Source organism: Pseudozyma flocculosa (assembly GCF_000417875.1).
Source record: "Pseudozyma flocculosa PF-1 unplaced genomic scaffold scaffold00022, whole genome shotgun sequence".
NCBI classification, from domain to species: Eukaryota; Fungi; Basidiomycota; class Ustilaginomycetes; order Ustilaginales; family Ustilaginaceae; genus Pseudozyma; species Pseudozyma flocculosa.
Window position 1 is genome coordinate 519090 of NW_006920890.1, and position 19864 is coordinate 538953.

The window sequence follows — 19864 nt, forward strand, 5'->3', positions numbered from 1 at the left end:
ATCGCGGTCCCCTGGTGCGTCACTTCAGCCTCGTCTGTCGATTCCGAGCCGGCCGGCGAAAGGGACGAGTCTATTCGTCCTGCTGCTGTTCGTCGGAAGCGTTGAGGGCGTTTCTGAACTGTTTTCAGCGCGACCATTCGTGTCCGCAAGGGAAAGGGAAGGAAAGGGGAGGGGAGGGGAAGGGAGAGGAGTGTCAGCCGGATGAGGATGGGCGACTCCGAACCGCCGCAAGAGAATTGCAGAACAGGAAGAGATTGCAGAGGAGGGAGGGGCGGGTACGTACGGCCTGGACGTCGGATTTCTCTTCGTCTTCGGATCGCACGCAGCTCTTCCAGTCTGCTCGATCCGGAATGTCAAGGAGGGCCGCTAGCGTTTGTCTGTTCGCATCATCCATCGTGGCGGTGATGAGGGGGAAGCAGAAACGAAACGGGGGCGTCAGCATCGTCTACGCACCATCGCTTCCGAACCGCCACCAAAATGTCGCCCCGGGGGGGAAAGCGGGAAGAAGGAGACGCACCGAACAAACTGGACGGCCAACCTCCCACCCGCCGCGATCTTGAGGAGCCACTTTTTGTCGTCGCCCAATTCCAGGGCCAGGTAGTCGATGCCCGCCTCTTCCTTCGCCGCACCACCACCACCAGCGGCGGCAGCATCGCCGACACGCTGGAAAAAGGCATCGACGGCGCGCGGGTCCTTGATGAACTCCATTCGGCTCTTGGCCGCGCGCTCCTCAAACACCTCTTCGAGCCTCGCCTCCATCTCCGACGGAACCGCGACGGCCTGGACCATGGTGTGCCCCACGCGGCTCCCGCTCCGGCTGCTCTTGCCAATCTCCCAGCACACCATCGTCGCGCCGTACCGGCGGAAGCAGCGTCGCAGCCGCGCCTTGACGCGCTGCGTCTCGCGCATCGTCTCGTCCGCCACGGCCGCATCCTCGGCCTCGAAGAGAGAGCCAAAGTGCGACATCGGCACGATCAGCACGTGGCCCCCGCCCGGGACCGACGTCGTCGTCGGCGACGGCAGCGCACCCTTGGGCAGGGCGAGGTAGGTTTCGTCGCCGATCGACACGATCAGGTGCTTGGCGCACTGCGGGTTGGAAAGGCAGAACCAGCAGTCCTCGGGCCCCACCGGCAGCAGGCGCTCGCGCTGGAGAAAGGCGGGCTTCGAAGGCAGACCGGCCAGACCCGGCGGCAGGATCGTCGAGGCGCGAATCGACGGCGGCGGTCGAGGTCCCGTTCCATCTCCCGCTCCGGCCCCGGCTCCGCTGGTCGAAGAGGCTGCATCGCGATTGCCTCCGTCGCCGTCGCGCGCCGGCTTGCCCTGTCCTTTTTGCGGACAAAGCCGGATGTAGTGCTCCTCGGACCCGCAGATCCGGCACTTGTATCCGGGCGGCGGCGGGCCGTCGTCTCGCTCCTCGCCCGCCACGCGACGTCGCTTGCCGCGCGCGTCCTGGGAGAAGCGGAAGTTGGGCCCGGCCTCTGGAAGATCGCCGCCCTCGACGTTGCCGTTGCCGTTGCCAATGCCCGCCGCATCGGCCGTCCTCTTGGCCCCGCCGGCACCGCCTGCCATGGAGCCGGAAAAGTAGGGCGAGGCCGTCGTGTTGGCCGGCTTGGGCGGTGGCGGCGATGGCGACGATGCGGGCGCGAGCTTGAGCGCCATGAACCACCTCGCCTTTTTGGCATTGGCGAAGCGTGCCAGGCTGATGAACCTCGTCACGGGCTCTGTGGCGGCGGCCGCGTCGGTACGCTGCCTCGACGCCCAGCCCTGGTCGCGGCCGTTGGCGTTGGCAGGGACGAGGCCGAGGTCGTTTTGGTACGGCTCGCGCTCCCAGAATGCGCCGACCTGGCGCACCTCGTCGCCGAGCCCGACAATGGTCGTGTCATCTTCGGGACCGGGCGCGAGGGCGAAGTGGTAGCGGGGCGCGCCGGCCCGGGCGATGTTGGCGAGCGGCGCACAGCCCCAGATGCGTGCGCTGTCGTCGGGGAGCGCTGCGTTGGAGAAGAGGGCGATGCCCGAGGGCCAGTAGTTTGTGAGGAGAAAGTCGAGCGGGGGCCGCGAGTCGAGGAGCGCGGCGTTTTCGCTGACCACTGCGGCGGATGCGGCCGCCGCTTTTGCCTGGGCCTTTGCGGCTGCGAGGGTCTGCGGAGCGGCAGCCGACGACGAAGCGGCGGTCTGGGCGGGGACGGGCTTGGGGAGGGCGAAGCTCGGGTGGGAGAGGAGGCGGTGGACGGCGTGGGTGGTGATGTAGGGCGAGGTCTGGTCGTCGGCGTTGTCGTTGTCTGCGTCGAGGTCGTGACCGTGCCCCTCGGTAGCGTTGCGCATGCTCTCTGCCCACTTTGTGGCGTCCCATGTGCCGCCGCAGAAAGCGATGCGGAAGCCCTGCGGGGTGAGGCAGACGCCCGACTTGCCGAGGTAGAAGAGGTTGTTGGCGATCTGGAAGGGGGCGTCGTGTGTGCGCCTGTGCGATGCGGCATCGACCTTTTGCTGCACCTCGTGGGGCAGGGGTGCGGATCCGAGGTAGAAGTAGGTGGGGATGGGGAGCCAGGTGGTGCCGGCGAGGAGGTCGAGCTCTGGCTGGGTGAGGGGGCCGTTTGGAGTGAAGAGGTCGCCGAGGATGAGGAGGCAGGCAAAGGGCCCGTGCTTTGACTGGATGGCCGTGACCTTTGAGATGAGCTCTGTTATGCGGCCGCAGGCAGGTCCGATGGTGAGGCTGTGCGGGATGGAGAGAGGGAGGACGAGAGGAATGGTGAGCGGGCGTGAGATAGCGAGGTGGGCAGAGACGAGAACGAGAGAAGCGAGGATACTCACACCTTTGCGGTGTGTCCGCGGCTGGAGCTGGAAGCGACTGCGGCCATGGTGGCGATCGCAGCGCGCGTGGTGGGCGGGAGACGGGCCGTGGATGATGGTGGTGGTGGTGAGGCGGAGAGGAGAGAGAGCGAAGGCATTCAAGATTGGGCCAAGATTTTCCTGCCCTGCGCCGTGGCCCGCAGAGGCCGGTCTGCCTGCGTGCCTGCCAGCCAGCCTGTATGCCTGCCTGTCTGCCCCCAAAGGCCCCTTTGCGCGGTCAGGCCAGCGTTGGCTAGGTGGAGGGAGGCGCTTGTCGAGCCGTCGACTCTTGCTCGCTCCCTTCCTCCTTCACTCGCCGCCACCACCCGCTTCTCCTTCCTCGTCCACAGAACAAACGCAGCAATGCCAAGCCAACTCGACGTATCACCTTCAAAGGTAGCACCGAGGGGCAAGGATCCGGCGCAGTGAGCATCTATCTCCTTGCTTCCCCTCGCCTCCTCTCTCCTTGCCCCTTCGCACCGCGCTCACACCTCTGTGTCCCTTGCCCTCCCGCACTGCACAGACGGGTATACATCAAGTTCCTCGTCTTTTCAATCACCCTCTTTGTCGCGCCGCTAAGTGCATTCTTCCTCGCCAAAGATCGTTGGCTCGACGGTAAGTAACCCCCTTTGGCCCCCCCTCCCCTCCTCCCGGCTGTTTCGCAACGTGACCACCGCCCTCATCCCGTTTGCTTCCCCTTGGTCGACACCCAACAGGTAACGCGACCTACGCAGGCGGTCTAGCCGCCATCGTCGTCAACATCGTACTCGTCGCCTACATCGTATCCGCTTTCCTCGAGGACAAAGACGACGCTGCCCCCTCGAGAACTGCAACGACCAAGACTACGACTGCAGGCGAGGCCAAGAAGGACAAGTAGCGTTGCCAGGCACCCTGTAGCCCCAGCCCTCGACCTCCCGCTTGACCGGTCAGCGCAATCAATAGACGATACCCGAACCCACTCACCGCTTGACCGCCCCATCAGGCTCGCACACACGCGATTGCCTCGCCTCGCTGAACGCGACAACGGCAGCAGTAGATCAATCACATGGCACTCCACATCGAGCGACGCCTCTTTCAGAGGCACCCCTCTAGACTAGAGCGCTAGGCTGTGCATCACCGTCTCACCCGCCGTCAATCGACAATCAGGCCCAGCTCCTTGGAGATGCCGCTGCGGATCCAGCCCTCAACAAACAGCTGGCCCGTATACAGCAGCACGGTGAGCGTCCACGCGATGCCGACCGGCCGGTCGTACCACATCGCGTACGTCTCGCCCCCGTTGCGCCGCTTGCGCCGCTGCGTCACGTACCGCGCAACGGCACCCTCGACGATGACGGCCACGCCGTTGAGCACAAAAAAGCTAAACTCGCCCCCTCCCGACACGGGCGGCGCCAGGCGCATGGGCGACAGCCGCGCCAGCACGCCCCACACGCCGCTTTGGGCCGCCATGCCGGCGCGCAGCTCGTGGCCCATGCCCCGGGCGTGGTCCTTGGGCAGCCACACGTTGGTCGGCGGCACCGCCACCCGCCCGCCCAGCGCCGCACGCTCCGACACGCCGTGGATGATGCCGCTGGCCGTGAAAGCGCCCAGCACCTTTGCCCAGTCGGCGCGCCCGCGCTGCAGCGAGCGCATCGGGTCGGCGTGGTAGCTCGGCCACACCTCGCGCCGCGCCCGCACCCGCTCGGCGTCCCATAGCTTGCCCTGCACCACGTCCTCGACCAGGTAGGCGGCGTAGGTAAAGGGCAGGATGCCGTAGACGCCAAAGAAGCGCCCAAACAGCCGGTGCCACGCAAACGACCAGAAGCGGCGCACCGTCGTCGCCTGCGTCAGCCCGGCCGGGTTGAGGAGCGGGAAAAAGTCGACGTTGCGCAGCGACAGCTGCTCGTGGGTTTGCGGACTCGACTGCAGCAGCGACGGCGGCTTGTGCTGTCCACCGCCGGCAGCGGCACCCACGGCGGTGTCGTCGGCATCGTCGCCCTCGGCCTCGGTCTCGGTCTCGGTGTCTTGGGGCGTGGCGTCGGCCATGACCTGGCGAATGCGGTCCCTGCGACCCGGCTTGGCCGCGAGTCCGGCCTTGCGCGAGCGCTTACGGAGCCGGCGCTGCGCCTGCTGCACGGCGACGTCGGCCATGACGGGGAGGGCGACGGCGCTGCTGAGCGTGTAGCCAAAGTCGAAGAGGGTGTAGAGCGAGATGCCCGTGGCGGCGACAAAGGCGACCCTTGCGGGCGTCGAGAGGTCGGTGATGGATGGGTTGAGGGCCTCGGTGTGGGCCGGGTGGAGGGTGTGCATGGTAAAGATGCAGCCGAGGAGGACGGGGAGCAGCTTGACAAGGGCGCGGCGCAGCTGTGCGCTCGAGGGGGGCTGCCAGGGGTGGCTGTCGTGGCGGACGTCGGCGCTGGCAAAGTCCCAGCCGACGCCGCGCATGCTAATCAGAAGGTCGAGGGCCCACCAGGCGCGCTCAAAGGTGAAGAGGCCGCGCGGGTGGGGCTCGAGCTTCCAGGTCTCGTTGGGGCCGGCCGGGTACGGGTGCGAGACACCGGTGCCCTTGCCCTTTTGGCCGGCGGCGTCCGAGGTGCTGCTGATGACGATGCGGCTGGGGACGCGCGGGTAGGAGAGGAAAAAGACGTCGATGACCCTGCCGGCGCCGTACCAGCCGACCAGGCCGAGCTGGTAGGTGAGGACGGCGCTGCCCGGGTAGTAGTAACGGAGGGGCAGCACGGCAAAGGTGTAGGCCGAGAGCGCGGCGAGGCCGAAGCGGACCAGGGTGGCCAGGCGGCGCAGCGGGCGGGCCACCGTCTTTGGCAGGGGCGGGAGGAGAAAGAGGGCGGCATAGTAGGCCAGCGGGGGCACGGCGGCGGCCCACACGGGGAGGGGCCGCGTCGCCGGGTTGGGTTCAAAGAGGGAGCGTGTGGCGTGCACGTTCATGGCGGGCGACGGGTTGCCGGGCCGAGGGCGGGGGCGCGGTCGGTGGCAGCGATATCGGTGGTGGTGGTATGGATGGTGGTGGCGGTGGTGGGAGCAGTGGAAGCCATGTTGGCTGGTAGAGGGTTTTAAGAAAGGAGGATCGAGGGGCGTACGTATGGGGTCGGAAGGCACGGGAAGCAGGCGTGAGAGGATTGGCTAATCGGCGGCTGGCGGTCGCGGTCGATGGATGGCTGCTTTTGGAAACGAAGAGGCGGCGACGAAGGACGACGATGATGGAAGTCAGAGTCTGGCAGAGGGAGAAGCGAGACTGCCGGAAAGCTAAGGTGAGCTCAGCCCGTCAGCGCCTGAGCCCGCCAGCCCGTCAGCTCCCCGCCAGCCTGGCTGCCTGGCTGCCTGGCTGCCTGCCTGCCTGCCCAGCTCAGCGCGGCCCGCGTCGAGTGACTTCATCGCAGGCGACCAGGCGGCGTCGCTGGACCCTAGCCTGCCTTGCCTCTCTGGCCTCCTCCTCCACCTTGCTTGCTTCCGTCACATCGGGCGGTCAGCGGCCACACCGAACAACGTCACATCGGGCGAGCAGGGGCCACACCGACCCCACCAACGTCACATGGGGCGAGCATTCAGGCCAGGCCAGGCCGGACGCCTCGCCTCGCCGGCTGTCCATCAGTTAGTGCGCTCAGTCGGGCCAGGCAGAGGCCCGCCCCTCTCTGACGGCCACCACCGCCACCAAACCGGGCACCACAGCCCTTCATATGGCACGCCAATCGTCGTTTCCAAGCCAAGCCTGCTGCCATCCAGCTCGACTCGGAGCGGCCTCGCGCACGCCAGCGCCACACTCTGCTTCAGTTCCTGAGCTTGTGCCGTCGCCCGAACGCACACCGACGCCAGCCCACGACTGCGCCCCGCCTGAACAAGGACCTCGATCTAGCGTCGATGGTGCGCCTCCGTCCCGCGGCCACTCGGAATGGCAAGTCGTGCCTCGACCGTCGGGACACTACAGAGATGACCCACGGCCTTTCAACAGAGGCTGCTTCAGCCTGCGGCGCCGTCCGCACCTTTTCTTGACCTATGCGCGCCACACCTCTCTCTCTCTGGGAAGCGTCGCCAAGAACTCTGGCTCCCTCGAGGCCTACAAAATGGGCAGCAATCCCTCGGGTCCCATCGCCACAGGCATGTCACCCTCGTATGTCTCCCGCTTGCCCGCTTCTCGGCCTCTCCCTTGCCGTCTCTAGTCCCTGTCCGACTCCCCGCCCGCCTTTCCACCGGATGCGCACCCTTCTTCGGCGTGGCCTGCTGGCCCGCCTGGCCATGGCCGCCGTCGCTGGTGTCACCGTCGTCTTCCTCGCTACGTCAGGCCCGCAACCGGCTGCCGCTGCACCCACCTGGCCCTTGATGGATGAGCTCGGCGCAGCCCTCGGACGCTTCCGACCGGGCACGCCCCAGGTTGATCGCGACACCGCGTCCAACCTGGCTCACCCACCGCCGCCCGCCGCCCAACAGCTGCAGCAACAGCACGCGCCGTCTGACCCCTACTCTTTCGCCCTCGACAGCCCGCAACAGCCCCGCGGCTCGGATCCCTGGTACCATTCCATCGGCTTCTCTGCTGGTGCACACCCTGGCCCCCGCGACGAGACGGTCCCCCTCGACCACCTCGATGCCTATGCTGAGCTGGGCAGCCACCCGTGGCTGGTGCCGCACGTGTCTGCGGGCGCCGCTTCGCCACGATACTACAGCCCTGATGCATGGCATACCACGCCTCCGTCCTCGCCCCATCACAACTCAGAAGCCCACCGAGATGCCGCCGTGCAACATCCTGAAGCCGTCGATTGGTCTCGTGATCTGCCCAGCTCTCCTTTCCAGTGGCCAGGAACTACCCAGGTCGAAATGCAGCAGGCCATGCATGCCGACATGGACGCGCCTCTGCACTCCCAGCATTCACCACAGTGGGCCCATGCGGACGTGGCCGGCTCTGCCCCGCCCGAACACGGCCCTGCGCGACCGGTCGAGGCGAGCCGCGCCGCGCAGGCATCGCTAGACGCGGAGCAGGACCGCCTGCAGGAGCAGGGCGTCTACCTTCTCGAGCACGGCGTGTCCAGGACGTCGAAAAGGTACCGCACCGGCATGGCGGGCCTCGAGCTGCAGCATTGGCTCGAGCAAGTCTACAGCGTGCGCAACAGGTTGGCGGCCAGCCCGAGGTGGAAGGGCTACGACGTCAAGGTGGTCGCCGACAGTCGATCGCCGGGCAACTTGCTTCGGGACACGAGCGTTTCGGCCAAGTTGCGTGGCCAGGGGTCGCCCAGTCCCGGTGCCTTTGCAGATGTGCTCGACCCGTTAAACGACTTCCAGATCGGCCAGCACCAGATCGTCGTAATCGGCCACACCTGGAAACCGGCAGGCGCCGACCTGGCAAAGGTCAGGTACAGCGTGATGGCCATCCCGCGTGCGTCCTGGGAGGGCTCGATCGCCCTGGGCAAGCTCGTGCTCACCAAGACCGCGGCGTGAAGGAGGGACCTCGGTCGTGGCGCTGCCTCGCTGCGGCGGGCTCCTCTCGAGCTGTTCCGGCTCCTGCAATCGCCGAATCTTTCCCCCACCGTATTCCGTCCGGTCTGGCTCCCATCAGGGACCGCCGTTTCATCATGTGTTGTGTTCCAGGGTCACCTATGCGTTGCGCTACCGCACCTGCCTCTTGTGCCTACATGTGTGGTGCAAGCTCGCCGAGAAATCGCCACGAAGAGCGTGGAGAGAGAGGGGTTACGGAGCGTAGCGAGACTCGGAGAGAAGTGCGAGCCTTGGACGGCGAACCCTCCTTGGCGGTACAGATTCCGATACGTGCGACGCTCTCGGCTCAAGCGTCATGTCGTGCCGGCCCGCCGAGGTACTCTGGACAGAGCAGTGAGCTGGTCGCGAGGGTAGAGGGGTCTGCCAAGTCTGCCAAAAAGGTGAGCGCGCCCTGCTGTAGCTTTCCCCCTTCCCCTCGACCTGCCTCGCCCCGCCTCGCCCCGCCTCGCCCCACCTCGCTCCTCTCTGATGACCATGATTGCGCTCGTGCCCTCTGGCAGCACCGTCCCGCGGCCGAGGCCGTCCGATCGATCAACGACATACGGCCGTATTGTGCCACACGAGCCAAGATTTGCGCCCACGCACTGGGCTCAATTGCGATGCTACGCCCCGGTGCTGCCTCGAGCCTTTCATCTTCGGGGTCCAGCATCGATGTTGCCCCTCTGCTCGATTCGACTCGACTCGCTCGAAGGCTTCAGTACATACATATTTAGGTTCGCCCTCCCCGTCTGTCCTGTTCGCAGAGCCTCACCTCAAACCCTCCCCTGCATCTCATCGCCACCTGCCCCTCCTCCCCCCTCAACTCGTCGCGATGCTAGCCATCATCAGGCACGGCGGACGGCCGACTTGGCTCGCCGTGCTCGCCGGCATGGCCATCGCCGCCACGCTGCTCGGTCCACGACCCGTCGCTGCTGCGCCGCCCGGATTCTTCTATGACGAGCTGGGCCAAGCCTTGGGCCGTTTCCAACCGGCCCATGAGGTGCCGCACGAGCTCCTCGACGCTGCCCCTGCCTCGAGCCTGACCCACCCGACACCTCAGCACTTGCCCTCAAGCTCGTACTCCCTCGGCCTCGACGGCTGGCATCAGCCTCAAGCCTCGGACCATTGGCAGGATGCCCTCGTCTCCTCTGGCCATTTCCAGCCCGACGCCTACGGCCAGCCGGGTCCACTCCACCACTTCGACGCGTATGCTGAGCTGGGCAATCACCCTTCGCTCATGCCGCACCTCCCTGCGTCTGAGACGTCATCTCGACCCCACAGCCTCGAAGCGTGGAACAGCGCTGCTCCATCCTCACCCACCCACCACCAGCAGCAGCCCGATTCGTGGCGGTACCAGGACGAAGACGTTCAGCCTAGCCAAATGGCCGCGCACCCCTCCTCCCCGGGCGCAGGCGGTCTGCAAGCACTGGCGGCCGAGCAAGAGAGCTTGGTGCTCCGCGGCATCGAGCTGCTCGACCACGGCCCGCGCAAAAGCTCGGACAAGTACCAGGTCTCGATCGCCGGGCGAGAGCTGCGGCAGTGGCTCGAACGGGTCTACACGCTGCGCAACGAACTTGCAGTGTACGAGAGATGGCACAGTTACCGCATCGAGGTCGTCGTCGACAGACGACTGCCTGGCAACCTCCTGCGCGATGCGTCCTTGTCGGCAAAGGTGCGCGGCCACGGATCGCCCAGTCCCGCTGCCTTTGAACGCATCTTCGATCCCCTGAGTCCGTTTCAGGTCGGTCAGCACCAGATTGTCGCTGTGCGACATGTACCTGGACCCGTAGGCTTTGACCCGCCCGAGGTCAGGTACACCGTCCTCGCCATGCCCCTCTCGTCCTGGGAGGGCTCCATTGCCATGGGCAGGGTCGTGCTCACCAAGTCTGACGCGTGAGGGCCCGCCACGTCGACCGACGCCTTGACCTCGACAAACAAGCCTCTTTGCGCGCAGATCGCCGACCGGTATTCTCGTCCTTGTACCTTCCGTGGGCCCCCCTCCGGTCATCTCTCCGGTGAACATTGCCGATTGAAGGGATCACCGTCTTGACAGCTACATGTACCTCTATCTGTGTCTTGCCCTTGGCCCGAGAAACGCACAGCTGATCAAAGGCAAAGTGGGGAGCCTTAGCCCCGGACCTGGCGCTCGATTGCAGCACAGAGATGCAAAATCAGCCGCGGCAACCACCGAGCCCAACGTTTGGCCGGAACGGAGCTGAGATGAAATCGCCGGTCCATCTTCGCTGGCCCGCGTCGCTGCGAGCCTCGGGGCGGTATACGGCCGTCTCTGAAATTGAGTCGATCTAAACATGATTGCAGTTGGCGGTCAAATCCAGAAATTTACATAAGTAGGGGGCCAGGTCTAGGTCTTCGCAGCCACGAGCAGGCTGTCCATCTCGCCACGCGTTCTCTTTCCCCTCTGCGCCACTCACTCCCCCTCGCCTCGCTCCTAGCCTCGACATGCGTTTCAGTCAGCGCCAGGCAGCCGGCGCCGTGGCCGTAGGCCTGTCGCTTTTCCTTTCGGCTGCCGTTGCCGCACCGCTTGGACCGGGCTTCGATGAGCTCAGCCAGATCTTCGCGCATCCCAAACCCGCATCCGCCTACGACGAGCTCAGCCATGTGTTTGGACACGCTCAGCCTCGTTCCGACACCTGGCAGCATCAGCCCAGCGCCACCCCCGCCCTCGGCCCCTCCGTATTCGCGGCGCACCCCGCTAGCCCAGTCGCCCACCAGCCCACCGAGCAGTACCGTCCGCAGATCCAGTACCACCATCCTTTCGACGAAGGACACTACCGGGGCGACCAGCAGGTCCACCACGGCGCAGATGGGTACCAGGCGTTCCCTCCGCAGGGCATCAGCCACCCGCCGAGCCCGTACGGACACCAGCCCAGTGACTCGTACTTGCTCCACGACCCCGACTCCTCGTGGCAAGGCGCGCACCCGTCCGACGACCACGACGAGCTCCAGGCGCTCCTGGCCGGCTTCTCGATGCCTTCCCTCTCGTCGCCGCCGCACAGTCTGCGTCCGTGGATCGATGCCGGCCAGTCGTCGGGCCATGACCTGCCGGAGATCCTGCGCGGTACTCGTCCCGCTCGCCCGCCTCCCGGAATCGAGACTCCTCAGCACGTCCACGGTCGACCTGCCGTGGCCGAGGCGCACGACCGATTCCAACCGGCGTCGCACCCATCCCCACCACCTGCGCCCGAGTTTGGTCCACGCGGAGTCATGCAGCTCGCACAACCTGTCGTCCAAGCCGGCGCCTCGCGCTCTCGGAGCCCCAGCACCCAGTTCCTGCTCGAGGAAGGCCAGCACCTGCTCCGCTTCGACCGGCTCAGACGCGGCAAGGAGATGGTCAACACGATTGGCGACGACGCGCTGCGACAGTGGCTGCAGGACGTGATGGACATCCGCATCAAGGAAGCCTCGCGGCGCTGGAACGTCTGGGACCAGGCTCGCGTCGAGATCGTCCCGTACCCGTCCAACCGGAGGACCACCAACATGAAGACGGGCACGTACATGTTTCACCGGCCGGGTCTGATCCCGCCTGCCGCCAAGGGCTCGTTTGAGGACGTCGTCGACCCCTTTGCCGACTTTCAGGTGGGCACCTACCGCCTCCGGATCATCAGCCCCAAGAACAAGAAGCACGTCTCGGTCGAGGACGAGCCCGCCTTCTACAACGTCATCGCCATGCCTACCGGAGACACCGAGGGCAACATCGCCATCGGCAGGCTCAAGATCCAGCGCGAACCGGCAGACGTCGTTGAGCAGACTCGATAGATCGATGCCTGGCCTCGGTCACGACCAGAACGTGGCACACGTCGCCAGGTCATGGCCCTTTGCCCCCCGCCCCGTAACCTCGTTTTGGTCATCGTCCCTGCTCCGACCCTGTACGACGCTCCCTCTCTGTGCCGTACTCTTCCTTCTCCTCATACCCGCGCTTCGCTTGCGGGTCGCGATTCAGAGGGCACGCCTCGACTCGACTTTCGCAGGCTCGACTCGGAATCATCGAGAGTTCACCTCATTTCAACGGCGAACGTGTGACCGGGAGAGCTCATCAGCACATCGCCCCGACGTGCTCCTTCCAGACAATAGGGTAGGCACCTGCGTGTTCTCCGTCAGCTCGCGTGAACCGTCGTGGGTGTGGCCCGATGGTCATGATGCCCCTCATCGAGGCTCAGCGAAAACGAGCCCCGGCATCAGCCCACGGTACGCCCACGTGCAGCCGGGTGGGTGGTCATGCTCTTGCATCTCTGATACATAGCCCCATCATCTTTCTTCATGGGGGAATCGTCATTCGATCGCCTCCGTGCTGCCACGCGAGATCCGTACGCATTTCGCGGCCTTCGTTGTATAAGTGAGGGCCTGATCGAGGTGAGCCGAAAGCCCACCCCCAAACCCCAATGTCCTCCCCCCTCCTCAAATCCGATCAAGATCTTCCAGCCCGTTCCTCACCTCTACATGCGACTCCCCTGTCCCCAAGGTCAGACGGCATCGGCCGCTCTGGTCGTCATAGCCATCTGGGCCACTGCCCTCGCTCTGCTACAGATCGCCGATGCTGCACCTGCGGGCGTCGCCGATTTCAGCCGCCTCTTCGGGCACCCTCAGCCGGTCCGCGACGTCATGGATGAGCTGAGTCCGATCTTTGGGCATGCTCGGTCGAGCCCGGATGTGACTTTGCAGGCGCAGCCGAGCGCCTTCGGCTATGGCATGGCCTCGTCCAGCCCGGCTGCCCAACCTGCTCAGGAAGCCGTCTACCATCATGTCCAGCCGGGGCAGTTCTGGGGACCGCACCCCTACAGCCCTGAACAAGCGCATCATCCGACGTCGAATGACGTCCACGTCTTCCACGAGGCAGGGCCATACGGCGCGCACCGCCAGCAAGGCGTCTACCATCCGGCCCCTCAGTATGGCTACCCCTACGATACCTCGCGCCAGCAGCCCGACCCTTCCTCGACGTGGGCAGACGTCGCCTCTTCCCACGCCTCTCCTCCGCTGTACGACGCTCAGCCGCACGTTCTTGGACCTTCGCGATTCGCTTCATCGTCCCAAGGACAACCCTCGGTCGTGTGGCCTGATGCCGCTCTAGCTTCGCAGTCCGACCCTTTCAGTGGACACCAGGCGCCTGCTGAGCTTCGGTCCGCCGTCGACGTCCCGCAGCGTCCCGATCGCGCTCCACGAAAGCCATCGGAAGGCGAAACTCGGCCTCGACGCAAGCAGAGGAAGCATCAAGCACCTATGAGCCACGCCGATCAAGCCGCCTTTGAAGAGCGCGTTGGTCGCATCGAGCAGATGCTCTCGAGCCGCCCCCTGCACCCTACACCCGAGTACCTGCTTTGGGAAGGCGGCGAGCTGCTCGACTTCAGCCTTTACCGAGCGGGCAGAGAGAAGCTCGCGACGATTGGCGACGCCACGCTGCGGCGCTGGCTCCAGGACGTCCTCGCCATCCGGCTGGAGCTCGTGCGCACGCGCCATCCGCGCAGCATCTGGGCTCTGGTCGACATCGAGGTGATCGAGGACGCGCGCGGTCCGCAGGCGGTCCACACTTCCACCAACATGCACGCCAAGCGCCAGGGCGTGCGGGTGCAGCCGGCGGAGCGCGGTGCGTTTGACGTCGTCGACGATCCGTTCGCCGACTTCCAGGTGGGCGACTACCGCATCGAGGTCCTCGTGCGCCGCGGCGGCAACGTCGTCGTCAGCCCCGAAGGTCGCTCGTACAACGTCGTCGCACTGCCCACCGGAGGCGCCCCGGGCCGCATCGCTATCGGGACGCTCAGGATCCAGCAGAGGATCCCGACCGAGGAGCCTCGCATCCTCCGTCCCGACGAGCAGCTCGCCCAGGGCAACTTCTTCTTCTGATCTTCGGTCTCGCCGTAGCGCAGCTTCTCCATCGCCTCCCATCGTAGCCCGATTGAGGCCTCCTCCTGGGTGCTTTGCTCTGCTGTCGTACCAGGCTCGTCGACCATGAGGCATCTGCCGTAGGATCTCAGCCTGAAATACGACACTCTTTCAGAAGTCCTTCCAACCAAGTTGAAGCAGCTCGACATGGGAAGGGTGGCGCAAGACGTCGAGATGAGTTGACGGTGGAAACTTCGGGGACGGTTCGGGCCCAGCTGGCGCCTCGAATTTCTGAGGCGCAAACCTTGCGAAGGGCTGCGGCCGACCCGCTCCTTTGAGCTCGACGCCAGCGGGCCTTCTCCACCCGCTCGATCCATCTCCGTCCAGCATCCATCGAGCACCCTAACTTTTGCCTCGTGTCGCCGTCAAGCCGGAACGTTTCAGGCACGGCCGTGTCCCACCAAAGACAAAAAAAAAAGCGAGCTTGTCTCAGCAGGCAGTCCTGACGGCCGACCGGGCGCTAGCTAACGGCTTCCCGCCTTTGCGCTGCGCACCATTCGTCGGCCGACCGTCTTGAGAGCCGTTCGATCCGCCTCCCTTGCGCTCCATCAAGTTACACTCTGAAAGAAGAGCGGAGACCCATGAACGCAAGACGAAGGCTGCACCCATCTCGACGAAGGATGGCTGGCACCGGTGGCGTTCAGCATCGCCCCGACGAGGGCACGGACGGTACTTCCGCCGAAAGCCTGCTCGAACTCGTTTGTCGCGAGGTACCGCCTGCAGCACGAGGTAGACCTAACTGGTGTCTTTGCCGCTGCCGATGTGAAGCATAGAAAAGGGACGAGCGTGACTGCTTCTGCCGTCCGACCTTTCCTCCCTCCAAGCTGTCCTCGTTCGACATCTACGACACCGCTCCTTCTTTCCAGCACCCAGACAAAGTCGCCTACGATATCGCGGCCCATCTTTTGCCATGCGAGTTGGACTGCACCAGAGGCGATCGGCCTGCTTGCGCACGGCCGCCTTCGTCTTGTCGACAGCCGTGACCCTCAATCTGCTGACTTCGACGACGTTGGCGACACCCCCCGTTCGGCCGGGCTTTGATGGCCTCGGCAGGCTCGCGGAGGCCACTGCAGCGGGCGAAGCAGTGGCCGACGAGGCCGCAACGTCAGCCTCCAATGCGGCCCTGGACGGCGTTCAGCCGATCTTAGCCACCCATGTCCGTCCCTCGCAAGCGGACCCCCGCCAAAGCTTCCCTCGATACGAGTACCTCACCCCTATCCATCCGGACTGGAGGGCCGAACATGTTCAATACGACTTCACACCTGCAGAAAGCCTCCGCGCGGGCGACTCGGTCACTCTGATACTCTACCGTGACCACCTCTTCCCGGGACCGCAAGCAGACGAGGGCGCTTCTGCCGCAAACGAGGAAGGAGCAGTGCCCATATTCGACTCTGGAGGCAGCGTCGTGCCGCAATCGACCAGCAGAGAGCGAGCAGAGCCGTCCGGTGCCGTCGACGAGATCAGGCCGCTATCCGCGCCTCAGAAGCAGGAGCTGCTCGCACGCGGCGCCAGGCTGCTGCGTGAGACAAGCGAGCGGCTCGGCAGGAGCAAGGTCTTTGGCCTCGGCAATGACGAGCTGCGAGCCTGGCTCACGAGGATCTACCGCATCCGCCAGCGCTCGTCGGGGATCATGCAGGACGAAGGCCCATGGGGCTGGAAGATGTACGACGCCCTCGACATCGAAGTGTTGCCAGCAGACAGGACCAAACCGCAAATTCTCAGGTTCCTGCAAAGCTACCGTACGCGGGAGGGTCCCAGGCTTAGGAACCACCCGCTCGACGAAGACGAGACGGGTCCCTTTGACGGCGCCCCCTGGCCGTTCCAGGATTTCGCCGTCGGCGGCTTCCGCGTCCGCGTCCTTCCCGGGCGCATGGGCGTCGAAACGTTCCGAAACAGGCCGATGGACGAGGACCACCCCGTCGTCGCCTACCGCCAGCGCCAACCCTCTGATGGTCCCGATGCTCCAGCGGGCTCCAGGGAGTCCTCGCTGCTCGAGTGGGTATTTGTCGGCAACGTCAAAGTGACGAGGCGCCCGCTGCCCCCTGCACCTAGCTCGCCAGAGCCTGGACAGCTGTGAGGGGCTTGACGGAAGCTCTTGCGATCTTTCCCTGCCGTGCCCTGGCCGCTTCCTCTGTCCCGCCCGAAACGTTGCCATTCTCCTTGTCAGCTCGGCGAATTGCAGGTTGGTTTGTATGTAGCTACATAGCTGTATCGAAGAATCCTGCCCCTGAATCGACCGGTTGGCTCCAAGGGCAAAGTTATACCGGCTCGTCAGCCTCTGCCTTGCGGGGACAGCTGATGAGCCGCGGCTCGACGTCGCTGCAAACGTCCACACCGTGCAGAACGGGGCCGGGACGCCCCGAGGTCGGCGCAACGTCGTGGCGGCTTCGGCGCCGCAGCCGAAAGCCGCAAGATGATTGAATCGCCGCGAAGAAGGTGCAAGCCAGTTAATGTAGGCTCCTAATCGATAAGAGGCCACCACAGCGCCTGCACGAAGGCATAAATTCTTCGCGAGCGAGGTGTGTCGACATCGGCCTGCTGACTTCTCCATCGATCCCGTCCATCGACCCTCGACCGTATCCCTGCGCCCGCAAACTCTGTCACCAGATCCCTTTTTCCAACGCTCCTTTTCTCGGCATAGAGTGGCTGCCCAAGCCCTCGGCTGCCGCTCTCTCGCGCCATCACGCCAGCCCAACCCTACGTGGCGCTCCAGGCTCGAGTCGACCATGCAGATCCGCCCCCATCATGGCCTGCTCGGCCAGCTTGCCATCTCGATACTGGCAGCCTGGGCCATCCCGACCATCACCCTGATGCCGGCGAGCGTATCGGCCGCGCCTCCTATGCCCCAGGCGTTTCCCGGCTTCAACATGAACGCCTTGGCTGGCGCCGCGGAAGATGAGGCCGAACCGCTGCTTCACAGTGCAAGCACAGTGTTGGACCTGGACGCCGCCGCGTACCGCGACCGTCCTCGCGCCTTCACACAGCCGGGAGGAGGCTCCCGGGCAGACGTCGACCCAGCTGCGCTGCGGGTCCAGACCCAAGACTTCCTGCCGAGGTCCCCCGCTCAGATGAACGCGCTGCTGGAAGAAGGGCAACGGCTGCTGCTCGAAGCCCCGACCCGAGTCGTGGCCAAACAACTCGTCGGTATCGGCGGGCAAGAGCTGCGGCAGTGGCTCACACGGATCTACCGCATCCGCCTGGTCTATTCGAGGATCATGACCTACGAAAGCCCAGATGGCTGGATCAGGCATGGGGCGGTCAAGATCACCGTGGTGCCCGACGACAAGGCCCTCTGGAGAAGGCTGTCGCTGGTGAGGGACTTTGAGCCCGACAACGCTGGCAGCGTGTCTGGCAGCGCTTTCCACGACCTCACCTGGCCAATGCAGGACTTCCGCATCGGCGAATACCACATCCACGCCCATCCTGGCCGTGGAGGCGAGACGGGGTACAGGCTCAGGGCGTGGCTCAACGACCACCCCGTCATCGCCTACTACCAAGGTCCGCCTACCGACCCGCCAAGGCCCCGGTGGATTTTCATTGGCAAGGTCGAGGCCGCTCGTCGTGATGCCCGGCTGCACAGCACGCCGCTCGAGGCATCGGCGCCGGCGCCTGAGGCATCGACGGCGGACTGGTAGTGGAGCCGCTCCGACCGAGGAGGCGAGGACATGCATTTTCTCGCTCGCCAACGAGGACCGGCCGTCGTCTTGCGTCCACAGCATCCTCATTAATCAATGATCCGATGACGTCGGCTTCGGCCCCCATTCATTTCCATCGCTCTTCATCATTATGCAGAAGCACGGTGATGGATCCGTAGGGAAAAGGCTCCGAGGTGGCATCGGTGAGGCTGGCTGTGGTGACATGATCGAGGCGAGCCCACCTTGTGCCGCGGCTTAGCCTCGCTCCGGGCCAAATGAGGGACTATCCAGAGCACCGGAAGCTGGAGCGGACGGGATCCCTTCCGACTCGTATACATACATGCCTCGGAGCTTGGGCGCTGTCTTTCGTTGGCTGGACGGAAGGGCATCCGGACTCGGCTCTCGAGGGCGAGCACATAAGAACGCGCGAACGCCTACTCGGCCACTTGCGATCCACATTCGTCTCGCCACACCTTCGATCCTCTGCCGCTCCCAGCTTGCTGTCGCCTTCTTCCGTCTCTGCCCACCCAACACGAAGAATCAAACGTCTCCCAGATGCAGCCCATACAACGTCGGCGAGGTTCGCCCTCACGGCTTGCCACAGCGTATGCCATCTGGGCTCTGACAGCCCTCATCGGCCTGCTGCCGTCGACCAAGGCCTTGGCCACGCCACCTGAACTCTCGGCCCTCGAAGAGCTCGACCGGCTCTCGCCCACCCGCGAACCGGTCCCCTCGGCTATCCACGATGATGGTGTCGTCGGATCCTCTACCGCCTACTTCGACGCATCGGATCCGTATCGCCTCGTTCCCGCTCAGCATGCGTACGCAACGCCGATCCAGCAGGACTCGGAAGCATACCGACACGAACGCAGCCTTGCGTCCGGCCCCAGCTTCGACCGAGGCCCGGTTGACGGTCTGGATCTGGCACCGTTTCAGCACCGCGCTCCTCTGCAATCACATGCCGGCACAGGTTCATCGACTGGCATCGAGCAAGCGACGCTCCGGACTCCGACCTTGGCCGCAGACATCCTCCCGCGATCGCCCGCCCGTATGAACGAGCTCCTGAAGCGGGGCATCGACCTGCTCCGCCGGGGCGAGTACGAGGCTCGATACTTGGGCCCGGACCTGGTTGGCATCGGCGGCGACGAGCTCCGGTCCTGGCTCACGACCATCTACCGAATCCGTCTGGCCTACTCGAGGATCACCGAGTACGACTTCCCCGATGGCTGGAGGCGGTTCGGGCGGGTCGAGATCGACGTGGTGCGGGACTACAACGCGTTGGCCAACGTGATGCAGGTGGTGAGGAGGTACACGGGCGGCCCCGACGCCAGCATGTCGCCGGGCGCCTTCCACGGCCTCACATGGCCGATGCAGGACTTCCCCGTCGGCGACTACCGCATCCACGTCCACACCGGTCGCGGTGGGGAAAAGGCGTTCCGGTCCCGACCGTGGGCCAACCCCGAGCATCCCGTCGTCGCCTACTATCGAGGACCGCCCGATCAAGGCAAGCCAAAGTGGATCGTCATCGGCCGGATGGTGGTCAAGGTCGAAAACCCTTTCTTCGAGTGGCCCTAGGTAGGCATCGACGGGACGCGCGACGCGGAGACGTGGCAGGCTCGTGTGCGGCGTTGCGTCCGCCCCATCCCAGCTTGCTGGCCGTGCGAGCGACTCGAGCCTTTGCTGCTCTCGCCCCGACTTCCTGTGCGCGAACACCCTTCCACGAGCGGACCGTGTGCTTGAAAGTTCTCTCCGTCCCTAGGCGGTAGTCGCTCCAGACGATGTGAGGCCTTGGCGGTCATGGCTTGCGATCCAGGCAGGATGATCTTGAAAAAGGAGGACCGCTGGGCAGCGAGCCAAGCGTCGTCCACGATGGGCAAGCCTGACGCCTGACCAGTTGAGCCCGACCTCGTCGCCGGGCTTGGGCGCAACCCGGCCTGTTGAGCCTGTCTGGACGGACCCGTGCGTAGCAGGCTGGTGGGCGACTCTTTGGCTGCCCTTGGGCCTTGGTTGTGCCCTTGAGGGGTGGGTCTCGCCCTTCTCAGCCCGCGGGG

General features: G+C 65.1%; 10 protein-coding genes across 10 annotated transcripts; 8 read left to right on the forward strand and 2 right to left on the reverse strand.

The window, feature by feature from the left end:
* Positions 1–70: 70 nt before the first annotated feature.
* Positions 71–2855, reverse strand: PFL1_05941 (uncharacterized protein; the record flags this gene model as incomplete). Its single annotated transcript, XM_007883476.1, has 4 exons — positions 71–118; positions 284–377; positions 518–2710; positions 2809–2855. The coding sequence occupies 4 exons, from the start codon at positions 2853–2855 to the stop codon at positions 71–73; spliced, it is 2382 nt and encodes a 793-aa protein (XP_007881667.1).
* Positions 2856–3189: 334 nt separating this feature from the next.
* PFL1_05942 (uncharacterized protein) lies at positions 3190–3703 on the forward strand (the record flags this gene model as incomplete). Its single annotated transcript, XM_007883477.1, has 3 exons — positions 3190–3251; positions 3350–3441; positions 3543–3703. The coding sequence occupies 3 exons, from the start codon at positions 3190–3192 to the stop codon at positions 3701–3703; spliced, it is 315 nt and encodes a 104-aa protein (XP_007881668.1).
* A 254-nt stretch (positions 3704–3957) lies between these two features.
* Positions 3958–5748, reverse strand: PFL1_05943 (uncharacterized protein; the record flags this gene model as incomplete). The annotated part of the gene is made up of 1 exon (XM_007883478.1): positions 3958–5748. One exon carries the CDS (start codon positions 5746–5748, stop codon positions 3958–3960), a length of 1791 nt encoding a protein of 596 aa, XP_007881669.1.
* Positions 5749–7011: 1263 nt separating this feature from the next.
* Positions 7012–8247, forward strand: PFL1_05944 (uncharacterized protein; the record flags this gene model as incomplete). Its single annotated transcript, XM_007883479.1, has 1 exon — positions 7012–8247. The coding sequence occupies one exon, from the start codon at positions 7012–7014 to the stop codon at positions 8245–8247; it is 1236 nt and encodes a 411-aa protein (XP_007881670.1).
* An 868-nt stretch (positions 8248–9115) lies between these two features.
* On the forward strand, positions 9116–10180 carry PFL1_05945 (uncharacterized protein; the record flags this gene model as incomplete). The annotated part of the gene is made up of 1 exon (XM_007883480.1): positions 9116–10180. One exon carries the CDS (start codon positions 9116–9118, stop codon positions 10178–10180), a length of 1065 nt encoding a protein of 354 aa, XP_007881671.1.
* Positions 10181–10743: 563 nt separating this feature from the next.
* On the forward strand, positions 10744–12060 carry PFL1_05946 (uncharacterized protein; the record flags this gene model as incomplete). The annotated part of the gene is made up of 1 exon (XM_007883481.1): positions 10744–12060. The coding sequence occupies one exon, from the start codon at positions 10744–10746 to the stop codon at positions 12058–12060; it is 1317 nt and encodes a 438-aa protein (XP_007881672.1).
* A 681-nt stretch (positions 12061–12741) lies between these two features.
* PFL1_05947 (uncharacterized protein) lies at positions 12742–14139 on the forward strand (the record flags this gene model as incomplete). Its single annotated transcript, XM_007883482.1, has 1 exon — positions 12742–14139. One exon carries the CDS (start codon positions 12742–12744, stop codon positions 14137–14139), a length of 1398 nt encoding a protein of 465 aa, XP_007881673.1.
* Positions 14140–15088: 949 nt separating this feature from the next.
* PFL1_05948 (uncharacterized protein) lies at positions 15089–16255 on the forward strand (the record flags this gene model as incomplete). Its single annotated transcript, XM_007883483.1, has 2 exons — positions 15089–15282; positions 15367–16255. 2 exons carry the CDS (start codon positions 15089–15091, stop codon positions 16253–16255), a joined length of 1083 nt encoding a protein of 360 aa, XP_007881674.1.
* A 649-nt stretch (positions 16256–16904) lies between these two features.
* Positions 16905–17813, forward strand: PFL1_05949 (uncharacterized protein; the record flags this gene model as incomplete). The annotated part of the gene is made up of 1 exon (XM_007883484.1): positions 16905–17813. One exon carries the CDS (start codon positions 16905–16907, stop codon positions 17811–17813), a length of 909 nt encoding a protein of 302 aa, XP_007881675.1.
* A 555-nt stretch (positions 17814–18368) lies between these two features.
* On the forward strand, positions 18369–19388 carry PFL1_05950 (uncharacterized protein; the record flags this gene model as incomplete). Its single annotated transcript, XM_007883485.1, has 2 exons — positions 18369–18384; positions 18418–19388. The coding sequence occupies 2 exons, from the start codon at positions 18369–18371 to the stop codon at positions 19386–19388; spliced, it is 987 nt and encodes a 328-aa protein (XP_007881676.1).
* Positions 19389–19864: the final 476 nt, after the last annotated feature.